Source organism: Vicugna pacos, chromosome 2 (genome assembly GCF_048564905.1).
Source record: "Vicugna pacos chromosome 2, VicPac4, whole genome shotgun sequence".
Classification (NCBI taxonomy): Eukaryota; Metazoa; Chordata; class Mammalia; order Artiodactyla; family Camelidae; genus Vicugna; species Vicugna pacos.
Window position 1 is genome coordinate 93,674,679 of NC_132988.1, and position 14,139 is coordinate 93,688,817.

The 14,139-nt window shown below is 40.0% G+C and overlaps 1 protein-coding gene across 1 annotated transcript in view; it reads right to left on the bottom strand.

Moving 5' to 3' along the window:
* Nucleotides 1-420: 420 nt before the first annotated feature.
* The window catches only part of FAM114A1 (family with sequence similarity 114 member A1), a 63,572-nt gene continuing 49,853 nt past the window's right edge, over nt 421-14,139 (bottom strand). Inside the window, 6 exon segments of the mRNA XM_072945160.1 lie at nt 421-2,015; nt 3,791-3,844; nt 6,736-6,808; nt 9,571-9,710; nt 10,544-10,705; nt 12,415-12,506. Coding sequence (XP_072801261.1) covers nt 1,914-2,015; nt 3,791-3,844; nt 6,736-6,808; nt 9,571-9,710; nt 10,544-10,705; nt 12,415-12,506 — 623 coding nt within the window. The 3' untranslated portion in view covers nt 421-1,913.

Consider the following 14,139-nt stretch of genomic DNA (forward strand, 5'->3'; position numbering starts at 1 on the left):
TCTCTCAGACTGTGTTTCCACCTGGCAACATTCCATCACTAAAAGATATATATGTGCCATTTAAATAATGTCAGCCACTTTTTAGAGAATAATTCTCTCTCTCCTTTTTTTTTGTTGCAGATTTCTATTTTATGATAAAAAATTTTGCTATGCACTCAATGAGTGCTGTTAGGCTTCAAGTCTAATTTTGGGGCTCTAGCTCCTCTGAAACTATGTTTCTTTTACATTTCCAGTTAATGTCTATAAATCCATCTGATGCTAAAAAAATCTGATGTGAAGAAATCGTAAATCTAAATCCTTTCTTCTGCTCTGAACATAAGAAGTGTAAAATTTATGAAGAGGTAATAAATGCAACATTTTTATCAGTTAATTGTTCTCTAGACTTAGTAGCAGAAACATTTCAGGCAATCCAAAAGCAAGTAGGAAAAACCATCTTTAATTGATTCCTCAGAGCAATTTTTTTTCTAGATTATAAATAAATTCTTATATTTTTCATTTGGTTGTTTCAGGAGATATACCAATGAAACAAAGGATATAGGAAAATGAAATGTTAGTAAGTAGGATGATATTCAAATATCTGTACTTTGCCTGGGTGGAACACAGGCAGTCTACTCTATCAGAGGAATAAAAGCAAATGCGAATGAGGGATTTTCACCCTGGCAAAAACACAGGCTTCACTTGGCCTGGAGAGAGCTACTGGGCAAGACGTCTTGTGACAGTACCTGTAGGGATGTTAATGGTCTCCGAAATAGGAACATGGTACAGAACCCCCAGCCAGAGTGACGTGTGGGGCTCGGGGCAGAAGTGTCCATTGACAAAGCCTCTCCTGGCTGCAGGGTCTTCTGTGCAGCCTCGTGGACTGTGAAACCATGTAGTCATCCACACATCAGCACAGTCTGTCTTTAGAAGCAACGATGCCATTTGCCACCGGCGAGTGTGACCTGTGCATTCATGGAACAGTGTGACTCAACTGTAGTGGATTTAAAAGTGCAGCCCTGGGGCTCTGCCATGTTGGGCTCCCTTCCATCTGCTGTTCGCGTATGTGCAGGCTTTGTGGCTACACTCTCGTGTGTGTAAGGCCCTAAGAAGTCAACTTCATACAAAATATTCTTTAGTATCCCTTTTCATATATATTTTCACTCCAGATGTAAAGTTTGGGATAAAAAAGTTCAAGAAGTGTGAGAAAAAATACAATCAACTGAAAAGTAAAACATTAAAAAAAAAAAACCCCACTAGTATACTTTGTTCTTCAATTTTTTTCAGGTTTAAAAAATTTATTAGTATTTGAAAGTATTTTAGGAATTATTATAAATCCTCTTTCAGACTAGCTGCCTCTATTGGGGTGAGAGCATGTTCCTCTATTGTGAGCACACAGTAAGAGCTCAATAAATGCTTATTTTGAGAATGAACGGCAATAAAGAGATACTTATGTTCCTCTTTCACCATCATTGGTAAAATCTGTAAGTAGTGTTATCTCTACCCACGGTATTTATAAAACAAAACTAAGTTCAGTATAAGAATTGATTTAAAGTCATATTATAAGAATGGGGAACTTAAAAGTGGAAATTTAAAGTCTAAGTTCTGCCCAGGAATTTCTAAATGTAGTGTGCTTGAGCAGGAAAATGGAAATGGGTATTTGTGAGTGAACTTCAGATTAAAGAAAATTATCAATACGAAGCTGTGTAAGTTTAAATTAACATTAAGGAAACATAATTATTTGTAAAATAACCATATACATTAAGAGAAATGATATTCTCTTTAAACTTGCATTCTCAATACTGTCTGTGCAAAATTGCTTATAGTGTCTTCAAACGGGCATCTGTGGCCAGGGGCGTGGAAAGCATCCCATGAAACGGTACGTAACAATGCACCAGGGCCTGCCGTTTCCTTGAACTCGATGGAGTCTGGCCAGGTCACGGCTGTGCTCTGGAACAACTGGTCTGGATGTGTGAAACCTGCAGGACAGGCAGCAGCAGCTGGAAGGCATCCTGTATGTACGTCGTGCTGTTGCAGCCCTGAGAAGGGAGAAAATTGTAGTAGAAGGGTTATCGTCAGAGTTCCATCTTGACAGTTCTTCCAATTTGATAATGTTCCTTCTTCTCAAACCCCACACTATTTTTAGGATGTTTTTCTTTTAATGTTGGTGCTTAAAGCAAATGTAAATGCATTTCTTCAGATGGAGTACCTCCAGTTCTGAATTATCTATGCTAACAGAAGAATTCACTTAAAACGAGGCAAGCCATTTCCATAGACTTTTAGGATATATCGATATATATATATATCCTAAAAGTATATATATATATATATATATATATATATATATATATATATATATATTCATGATCCAATGTCCAGTCTTACTTATCCTCTTTTCAGATCAACCCCACTGCTCTGAAATAACATAAAAGCAAAGCATGTAGGAGTCTGTAGTTTGTCCCAACCTATAGATGAATAAACAAGAATGGGCTCCTGGAGATAACACTGTGTAATTATTTACGGCAAATCCTTGAACGCTGTCAACCTCCCATGGATGTTGGTACCTTCTCCTTGGTTTGGATATTCGATGTTGCTATTCACGTTGTGGTGCTCTAACATACAGTATTTGACAAGAGGCTATTTAAAGTTTCAGGTAATTAGAACAGGAGAAAACTTCCACTGGGGGAATAAATAAACATTTGACTTCATATTCTTCATGAGTGACATGGTAATTAATCTGTTAATGCTTTTGGGTGGCCAAGGGGGAGATTTTCTCATTCCGTATTCTGCCTCTGACTGCCTGGGTTTCCTCTTAGCTGCCACTATGGTCCCTTGTCCCTTCTTTTCAACTCCATCCCCTGTGTGGCTGTGTCTTAAGGAATAACACTTAGTGTCACTACTTTGTTACTCCTGTACCCTGGTAGTTTCCCTTAACAGTAAGACCCAATTCCTAAATGCATTGCTATCAATATACAGGCAGCTCTCCCTTGAGGTTTTGTCATTTCCAAATTTTGCATTTGACGGCTACTTCAGACAGCGAACAACTACTGTATACGCACTGCCCATGTTCAGACTTAACTTGCTACCACCCTGTGGCTTTAGCTGGGTGCCCTGGGGCTACAGATATGCCAGTTCCTTATGGTTTGGTCCCTAATAGAAGGTTTTCCTCCACTAGCCACAGGTGGAACACAGTGCCTATGACTCATAAGTGAGACCTCCTGGGCTGCTTTTCTTCTGTCTTACATCACTGCTTCTGGCAAAGCCACAGCGGCGAGGGGCAGCTGTGTATCTGGGTTACAAAGCCCTGGCCCACGAAGTGAGTGCTGTGGTCCTAGAGGATCTTGCCTCTGGTCACTGAACAGGCAGATGCTTAGGATTCTACTTGTCATTTCTGCCAGTCTGGAGCTTAGACCTAACTAAACCAAAAGTAATCGTGAATGGAGGGAAGTGTCCATTTTTACAAAAATCACCCTTGTGCAAGAATCTGTCGTTGCAGTCAGTAATCACAGTGTTAAATCTGGTGTCAAACTTGGCAGCAGAAATGTGCTTCTGCCAGGGAAACAGTGACAGAAATAACGTGCAAGCTTAGCATTTCTCTTTATAATCAGGAATTCTTGAAAATTAGGTATTGTAGCTTCACCCGAGGGTTTAACAGCTGGTTGAGCTACACAGATGTACTCAAAAAAGGCTGTCGACGATAAAATTTAGAATTGCAATGACATTTGCTGCCTGGGAGAGAGACCAAAAAAAAAAAAAAGTAGCTCTATCATTTGCTTTGATTCATAAGCATTTTCTCTCCAGAGGGTCCACTTACCTCTAACAATACACTATTGATCATGGGGTTAAGGACCTCGGCCTTCTGGTGGCTCTGTGGAATCAAAAGGATGAAACTGACAGATTAGGTGCTCATACCCCAAGGCTCGTCACACACAGTGTCAGACGTGTAAGACGCCGGCTTTGCTGAGGGATCTCTTAGAGAAGGGGAGAAGTGGATGCTTACCGCAGGCAAGGCTTCAGAGCTGGTGCTTCCCCCACACGATCTCATTTAATTTCGACAGAAAACTTAGGAGGTAGCTAGGGTTCATAATAACCCTAACTTGAGAAAATGGGAATCAGGACGGTTGAGTAACTTGACTAAGGTCACAAAGTTAGAACTGTAAACTCAGACCTTTCTACTCCTTCGAGCTTGTAGCAGGTCTGGGACTAGGGGGAGGTGAGGGAGGCTGAGTTGTCCAGGGTCGGACTCAGTCTTTACTTAAAATTTTGATATTTTGTTCACCTTGATTTTTTGGTATTCATCTTGATTTTTAAACATATTGCACTAAAATACCTATCTAGAAGACTGAGGTTGTTTCTTTGTGTCTCTGTTGGGGGTGGGGGTTCCCTCAAATTTTGTAGGCATATTAAGTTCCTTTACTTGTGTCCCCTAGTCCCAGCCCAGGTCTGTAGTCTTTTTTATTTTAAATGCAAACTTGGGTACTTGATTATAGGGTGTGTCTTCCAGATTAGCAGCAAAGTTAAAATGCTCTAAAATATAACTTGCAAACAGGTTGGTACATCTTGGTTCACAAGACATGAATATATGTAAAGCGCAGACTACAGAGCCTGGTATTAAGGAGGTGTTCAAAAAGTGAGAGCTGGTGTTAGTGTCATCATTATTACTATGTCCACTATTGGTCCATCAATTAACAGTCTTCTCTATCTAATGTTCAACCTACTCTTAGGCAATAAATAATTAAATGGACTAGCAAGAGAGAGGCAACCTTAAAAGACTGCTTGCCTCATTCTACTTGAAAGACTTTATATAAACAAAAGCATATAAACGAAATACATCTTCCCAGAGCAGTCCACTTTCACTGGCATCGCTCTCCTGAGGGCTAAGTAATGTCTTACTAGGGAAACCATAATGGAGTCTTGGGAAAAAGCTCTTTAAAAACCCAGTCATTTTAGTGAATCACCAGAAAATCCATTATGGTTTGCTTTCATGTTTATTTGATTATCAATAAACCTCTAAAATATAATCAAAATGAGGGCAATAAAATGACATTGGTTTTCAGAATCAATGAGATGTGCAAGCAATTTAAATAGAGTCTGGAGAGCAATACACACTCATTAACTTCAAGATATGAATAATGGCTCTTTTAGAGATGAGAAATAATGACTTGATGTGAATGATTCATCAGTGCACAAGGCGGCGGGTACTGTGGTGAGATAGCAGATCAGTAAATGCGATTTAGATTCAGCTTTTTCTTTCTCCAGAAGGTAACTTGTGTGTTCCTGATTTTGTGCATGCAATCATTTGTACACATGTGTGTGCACGTGTGTATTTTGTGTGTAAGTGTGTGTGTATAGATACTCATTCCAGTACATATTTATCCTCTGGAGCTTTGCTATTCAAGATGTAGAATGTGAATCAGGAGCTCTGTTACTACCTGGGAGCTTGTTAGAAATGCAGAATCTCAGTCCTCATCCCAGACCCACTGAATCAAAAACCTGCATTTTAATAAGATCTCTAGGTGATTTGCTTGCACATTAAGGTTTGAGAACCCGGAAGAAGCAGAGAAGGACCCTCCCCTAGAGGCTTCAGAGGAGGCATGGCTCTGCTAACACCTTGCCTTTGGTCTTCTAGCCTCCAGAACGGTGAGATGATACATTCTGTTGTTCAAGCCCCCAGTTTATGCTGCTTGTTAATGCAGCCCTGGGCAACTAACACATTTATAACCCAAGCACCCCAGCGCATATAGGAAGTAAAACTTGCTGTTTCTCATGGAAAAACCCCCTGCCCTTAAATCAGGGCCTTAAAAGAAAAAGTAGAAAGATTAAAAAGGGCTAATTTCCACTTGTCTTCCCGAATCCCACTTTGTTACATAACATGAGTGATTTCTAACGAAAATAACCAGAAGCCACATCTCCAAATGAACACCAAGCCTTTCAAAGTTGTTACCTTGGAACAGAAACACTTCTACAGAGAAATAGGTAAAATTTTTTCTTTCGGTGAAAGTTAAAATGCAACAATAAAACATGGACATTTCCAACTTGCATGGCTTATTAAACAGGCTTTGAGGGCAACAGTGAGTGTGAATATTAAAAATGACTTTTTCCCCATTCAAATGTTTATTTTTTAAAAAAGAACATGAAATATCCATTATCCTATACAATACTGTAAACTGACTATACGTCAATAGAAATAAATATATACAAAAAAAACCCCATTATCCTCATGGCAAATCTGTCCCCTCTCTGGCTAAACAACCATTTTCATAATCTGTCTTGTATCATCAAGTGAGTATAAGATTACCACTCATACACACGCCCATGAATACTATATTGTACTTCTGAGTTAGTTTTCAAAAATTCAGATAAATTCATCATTCTGTACTGCATCTTTTTCACACAAAAATGAATCATTTTAATAGAGATTTTTGAATTATATATCCCAGATATTCAGTTATAGAAGGAAACCTCATTTGACTTTTTAAAAAACAAATCAAGGAAATGAGGGCCAGAGAGGTTTGAAACTCCACCCGGTATCTTGTGCGTCTGAGACACAGCAGCAGGGCTGGAGCGCAGTGAGATGAGCGCCCTGAGCCTCCTGTCACTAGAGCAGGTGCTCTGACCTCGTTTTAGTAAATGTCACGGCGGGGCTTCTGCTTTGGGGAGCTGTCAAACGCGGCACTGCACCTTCCGCTTCATCTCACAGCCCCTCATAGGCCATCCCCCTTAAAAAAGGTAAAGAAAGAATCAATATCATAATCTTACCCCAACAGCGGTTAAAGTCCTTGTAAACTTCTCTGATAGGGCGGCCACTTCCTTGCACATTGCAGTAGTTAATCTGAAAGAAGAAAAAAAGAGGTTTGGGGATTTTTAATAAAGAAAAATAGTTGAACTTGCAACATAATTGTTGATACTAATACAGTATTCCCTTTAAAAGAACGGCACACACGTTTGAAGATGTTCTATAGAAATGCTTTCCTCAGTAACCTTCCAGGATTCACAGTCACAGGTTACTTCTCCCCTTCTGCTTTCTAGAATCAAAAGCATATGGAGGAAAAATACCAGGCTTGAGCTCCACACATATAGGATCTTGCCAAGTGATTTTTCTCCATTTTTTTTTGTTATTTAAAAATAATAACAGACATTCACTGTGGTACTATGTTAAGTACTTTTGGGTGCATATTCACATTTAATCCTCATAATGACATTATTAGGGTCCATTATTATTCCCATTTTATAGATGAAGCAACTGACATTTAAGAAGGTTAAGTAACTTGCTTAGGACAAGTAATAAATGAAGGAGGCGGGATTCAAACTCAGATGTCCCTTGATATCTTGATTATGTTTTTATTAGATGCCTCAGAATAAAACACCTGTAGAATATGTTTTTCAGACTTATATCGAAACTCCACATTTATTCCAGCCATTGCACTCCTAGGACTTTACCCCAAGAAAATAATGCAAGACAGACACAAATATTTAACAAAGCAATGCTCGTCATAACACTGCAGATGATGACAAAAACTGAAAACAAGCTAATTACCTAACAATGTATTGTCCGATTGTTTTAAACAATAAGTATTTATGACTTTTATGAATAGTGATTAAAATGCTATTAGTAAAACAGTAACTCCAAGTTAAGAATCTTACATGTTAAAAGGTCTAGTGATGTCAGTGATGTAAATCTCGGTTTTGTTTTGATAAATAGGATGCTGTCTAAGCTGTATGTTCAAGTTTGTTGAGCTATATCCATTTATTCATATACCCATCCACCCATCCAGAACTTATCTACAGAAAGGGTCAGGAGTAAGGCCAGGAGAGAGCTAAGAGCATTTCCCTCTGTTCTCGGGCAGGTGGGTGAAGAGGCACTAATCACACAGACATACATGAGGCCTTGTTACCTTTTGCTTGGTGCCGCCTGGTAAGGTGGGGACAGTCAGGGGCTGGGGATCGGACAGGAGCTTAGGGTAAGGTCTTGCTTTCCATACTCAGGAACTTCTGGCTTTAGCCCTCCTCTTTCAAATCAGCACCACAAATATAAAACAGTGCTCAGATGTTTTCCTCAATATTTTAACCTTTTCATATTTTGCCCTTTGTACTTCCTTCTATACAATGAGGTAAGTACATATTCTTTGTAGGCATTTTAAAGGCAGGACTTGCGTAGTTCTTATATTTTTGATTTTCACATGTTTAGGTATGAAAATCTAGACTAGATGACAAATCTGTACAAGTGAGGTAAAAATGCTACCAGTAGTACAAAGACACTAATAATGATTTTTTGGAAGGTCCTGCCACTAAAAATTTGCTCCCCAGCCTACAATGCCAAGTGCAGTAATAAACGAAGACTAGTTAGCTAGCGAAGTAAAGGAATCTGTTGAGCTCTGTGTGTGTATGTGTGTGTGCACGCACGTGTGTGTATCCATATATTTTTAGGAGGCTCTCATTTTGGCTCCTGTGTCTGTGTAATAACGAGAGGGCGTGTGGACTTGGGCTAATTGTCTACACCACAGCACACAGTCATACGCATAAAAGTTAATGGCTTTTTTCTTCAGCTCCATAATCAACTATCTTAATGAATACTCCAAACCAGCTATTTTTATGTATAGAACATTTTTATTTCACTAGATAAACTAATAAAAGTAGATTCCACTTACTGAAGAACAAACACATGACAGCAAACACGCACACACAAGCAGTCCACAGTGAACTGGCTGACACTGGTGACCATCACTGTCAGAATTCAGACTACGCAGAGTTGGTGTGAGTCCCTAGGAACAGTGGGGGTGTGTTTGCATATTTCTGTGAAACCAGCTGAGAAGTCCAATAAGGTGTCCTTTCTCTATTTGTGTGGTTGTTGAAAATGTAATTATCTTCAAAAGTCTGTACTTCCAGACTCTGATCTATTAAAACAAACACTTAGCTCTGAATGATTTAAGGTGTCTTCTCTTAAATCTCTTCATAAATAATTTCTGGAATATTTAGCTAATTATTACTATTCTTGCTAACATGGTTCTTGAGAGTTCTTATTTCTTAAGATGATCATAGAACAATGGAATCAGTTGACTTGAATTCTGAATCTTTAAGACCTGAGGGTGTATATATTCATGTGTGTGTGTGTGTGTGTGGAGGGGGTGTTGTGAGCGTGCATTTGAATGGCACACGTACATAAAACTGGAAAAATAAGAATTGAAAGTAACATTTACAAAACATAGAAGCAACCTAAATGTCCATTAACAGATGACTGGATAAAGAAGCTGTGGTATAGTTATACAATGGAATACTACTCAGTCATAAAAAGAATAAAATAATGCCATTTGCAGCAACATGGATGGACCTAGAGATCATCATTCTAAGTGAAGTAAGCCAGAAAGAGAAAGAACAATACCACATGATATCACTCATGTGTGGAATCTATTAAAAAAAAGAAAGAAAGGACACTATGTACTCACTTACAAAACAGAAACAGACTTGCAGACATAGTAAACAATCGTATGGTTACTGAGGAAAGGGGGTGGGAAGGGATACATTTGGAGGTTTGAGATTTGCAAATGTTATCTACTATATATAAAAATAGATTTAAAAAAAGAAAGTAACATTTACTTTATCAGGACTTTTGCTTGGTCCTGAGCTGGCTTTTCCTCTTCTTGTCCATGAAGAATTAATTCTGCTACTTTATGAAGCTGCTCAATACAGCGAGCTGTTACTTCTGCCAGACTTTCGATGGACAGCATGTATACATCCTGAAAGCAAACAGTACAAGGCAGAAAATTAATCACTGAGCAGATGCTTTCTAAAAAAGTTCTGTGACATTAAAACAATTATGTAATTCCTGGGGAAAAAAACTCCAAAACACAAATATGACCCGAAAAAATTTACCCGAAGATTAATGGGTACTCTTAGGTCTTTTCTAAGTGGAAATGGTACTACAAAACAGAAGTGTCATCAGGTACCAGGAACATGACAAGCCCTCTTCAGCTGGGTCCCCAGTTCTCAGAGCAATGCTGGGCACACAACAGGCAGGTCCTTAACAAAGTGTGTGGGAGGGTGCCAGAATGAATAGACCTCAGTGACATTTGTCTTCAGAGTGACATAATTTGAAAGATTCTTTCTCTAAAATTAAAATTCAGTGTGAAATGAAGTTATTGCAAATTCATTTTTGGACATAGGCATATTGTAAATTATGTACTTGTAAATTTATTAAACTATGAAATAAAAACTGCGGCAATGAAATTCTTTTACATCATTAGTTATGGGGCATAAAGACATTTTATGATTACAAATTTGCATATAGGATAGAATTTTACCTTAAAGATAAATCAACTATGTTCCTAGAGATCTTTTTTCTTTTAAATTATAATTGTAAAGCTATGGAGAAAAGCTATAATATCTATGCCAAGTCACGAAATGTCTTGGCGTAGAGAAATCCTAGTGTTTACGACATTGATATTCGTATTTCTATAAAGTGTAATGGTAGAAATGAAAATGAAATGGCTTCGCCTCACTTAAAATTGGGCTGTTGATAGAATTAACATAGTATTACTGCTCTTTATGTGGACGATGGAAATTCGTTTACCTCGACTGTCTTAGTTTTCCTTTCTTCCTTCTTGTCTTCTTTGGGGTTTGCAGGTTTCTCTTCCTCTTCTTCCTTCTTGGCTGTGTCCTCTGACTCTTTGGCCACATCTACTGGCACCACAGCTTGATCCTCTTCCACACAGTCATGAGCTTTTTTCATGGCCTAAAAAGGCCCCCAACCAAAGCAATGTGTTTATTGTACAAACATGGAAACCATAAGAAATGCCAGTCCCACGACTCAGATCAAACCCTAAAGCATCAGAGGTGGTTCTCTGTACATTTAAAGAATGATGGGGCCATTCCTCGACCTCCCTGAAAACACTTTGTTGTTGTTTGGTAAAAATATAGTAGGACAAAGGGACCAAATAGAAAGAAAGCATGGAGAGAACACTGCAGGGCCAGAGGAATTTTTGAAAAGCATCCTAAAATGATACTCGGAGAGGAATAAAAATGACAGTCACTTTGGAAGAGCCATAGTATATTTTTCACTTTTTGTGACCAACTATGAAAGAATTATGTATCTATATGAATTAGCCAGGGTCATTGCTAAAGCAGATTTCATCTGCTATGTCTCACGAGGCCCTTAATGCTTCATGAAACTAATAATGTGTCACGCCAGGAAGATGCCGGATGGCTCTGCTCCTCTCCAGCCAGGCTGGGTCTCCCGGCCTCACAGGGGAGGAGGGTTGTGATTAGTTTCATTGCACGTGAGTGCAGTTTGAGCAACCTGTGGCCTTAAAAATTATTGAACAAGCAGAAACCACCTTCTCTCTCTGTTATTCCCTAAATTTTGAAAGGGTAGCCTCACCAGCTTTTACATTACAGTTTAAGGTGCTTGCTTAAGAGAAAGTTGTGCCTGAGCTTAGGCTAAACGTCCTTCTCATGTGAAAGCTTGCATGTCAAAGTTTATTATGTCAGGGTGTTGATGGCAAGTTAATGGGGAGACAAAACCCCCATAAAACTACCCTTGGTGTGTCCTCTTTGAGGGACAAAGGTTTACCTGACTATGTAAATAAGACCTTGGAGGCACCACACACTCTCTGAGCGGTGGCAGGTGCTGCCTGGAGATGAATGAGGCAATTTCCAGCTGTGTTCAACTTGCTGACCTGCCAGAATCAGTGACCTCTATCAGAGATAAAGAAATTACTCATCTCTCCACCTCACTGCCTCAGTCTGCCCTTTCCTCACCCACCTTGATGAGTGAGGACCTGCACCAACCACTGATCGCTAAAGAAAAGGAAAGAGAAGACGAGAAAGAGAGAGAGAGAGAGAGAAAATGGGGAAAATGATGCCATTTAAAGTAATCAATGATCAGTGACCTCATTAAGAAATGACACAGCAAGACCCTGTACTAACTTGCAAAACATCCTGTGTTACTTTACCATCAGAGAGCTCGAATGGCCTTAGACACTGGGTAGCACTGGCTTCCCAGTGGGAGGGGCACGTGGGTGAGCTGGCTCTGGCTGACGTGCTTTCTCTGCCTCATTCTGACATGCTGCTTTAGAGGGGAGGGGAGACGGAATCTAAAAAAGCCCTTTGGTGATTCTGCACCCTCTTTCCTCCCCTATGCTGAAGATAACCACTGCTCTGACGGAAAATTCTGTTTTGTGGAGAAGTGCCTCGTTCAAGGCCACAAGGCAATTACTAGTGAAGTTGCAACTCCAGTGCAGGTCCCATGACAGCCTAGCATGTTCTCCATCACCAGGTTTCGTGATGTTGCCTCCTGGAACCTTAACTACCGCACCCAGATGCCCCTCCCGCCATGTGCCATTGGGGGCTTGGAGCTTCTCTATTTCAGGTGGATCTCTGGGATGTTACAACTGAGACCATTCTGAGGAAACAAAAACAGAAACTCAGACTCATGGTGCTGACCTTATTGAGTTTGTCAGGCGTGGCCGCAACATGTAATTCAAAGAGAAGCTCTGTAAGCATGCTTGCAAATTCTTCGCCCTTTTCTTCTAAGCCTGGAAACAGAAAATGACAGAAGTAAGAAGCATGATTTATCTTTCATCCTTCAGAATGTGGCAGCTCCCCCAACCTCACAGCCTGCGGTCAGAGTGGCAGTGGGGGCGGCAGCAGCCCATGTTCCAGCTGCCGGGCAAAGGGGAGCTGTGCCAGTTTGGCAGCAGGGCAGCCAGGCAGCCCGCTGTGGCTGTGGCCAGGGCCGGGGCCGGGGCCGGGGCTGGTGGAACCTGGCTGCTCGCAGCTCTACCGGGGCATCCCGGGCTGGCCTGGAGGGCACATGAGGGCAGGGAGGGCCCTATCGGCCTTGTTCCCAGTTATAGGTGGTCAGTGGCTCTTTATTGCAAGAATGACTGAATGAACAGATGAATGACCTTTCTCAGGTCTGAGAGCCCTGGGACAGCACTGATTTTATGACTTACAGTATATTGTTAGGCTTAGCACTGCAACCCTTAATGATACCCAGGGTACCTTTTTATGTCCACGAAGCCACAGTGCTAAGCAAGTGGAATTCAAGCACTCTCTATGGATTGTCTACTATCTGATGTAAAAATATTATACATCTAGAGAAATTTCCCATGGTTCCCTAGGCCACCTGCTTGGTCCTACAATACTTTGTATTGATATGTCTTCCCTCCAGATTAGAAGCTACTTAAGGACACAGACAGTGTTTTGCTCATCTCTAAATTCAGAGCATCTAAATCAGTGCCTGGAAGAATACAGGTGATAAAATGAGTATTTATTGAATAAGGAATTTACTAATTAATTATACCACATACACTAATATATTGATGATATAATATACCATGTTATATATATCATAAAATAAAACTAATTAATAAATTAGGAGTTTGGGATTTGCAGATACTAACTACTATATATAAAATAGATAAACAACAAGGTCCTACTGTATAGCACAGGGAACTAGAATCAATATCTTATAATAAGCAATAATGATAAGGAATATGAAAGAGAATATACGTATGACTGACTCACTATGCTGTACACCAGAAACTAACACAACATTGTAAATCAACTATACTTCAATCAAAAACACTTAAAATTTTTTTTAAGAGTAAAAAGAGTTTCTGGTATGTGCTAAAGAATTGATTCCACAACGAATTTATCACCAGTTTGGGGTGGTGGAGGGTACTAAAAGCATCATTTGTCTGGTCTGATTACATGAACTCAAAAGCCTCTGAGAAGAAAACACTCTGGCCTACGTCAGCGGGTGAAGGCAGCAGCTTCAGGGACGACAAAGCTATGTGAGACATACTGTATTGAACATGTCTAGTTGTGCTGTTTTCTGTTTTATAAACAAAATGGTTAATCAGCAGCTTGTGAAGATAGCCAGGGCGACTCGTAGGTCTATGTTCAAAACATTTGGCTTAATCAGTTTATCATCACCTCGAATTTGGGAGCTGATCAGTAAACAAACCAGAGAAGTAAAGCACATGTGTCCGGTGAGGAGTCTGATGGAGAAGCACAGACCAAGGAAGAGGAACAGGGGCAGCTCCGGGTTAGGAATTTCAAATGGAGAAATTGCCTTTTGAATAATAACCAGGGGGAGGAGAGTGGAGAGCCGCACAGATCCCGGGAAGAACCTTCAGGCAGAGACACCGCCAGAGCCAAGTC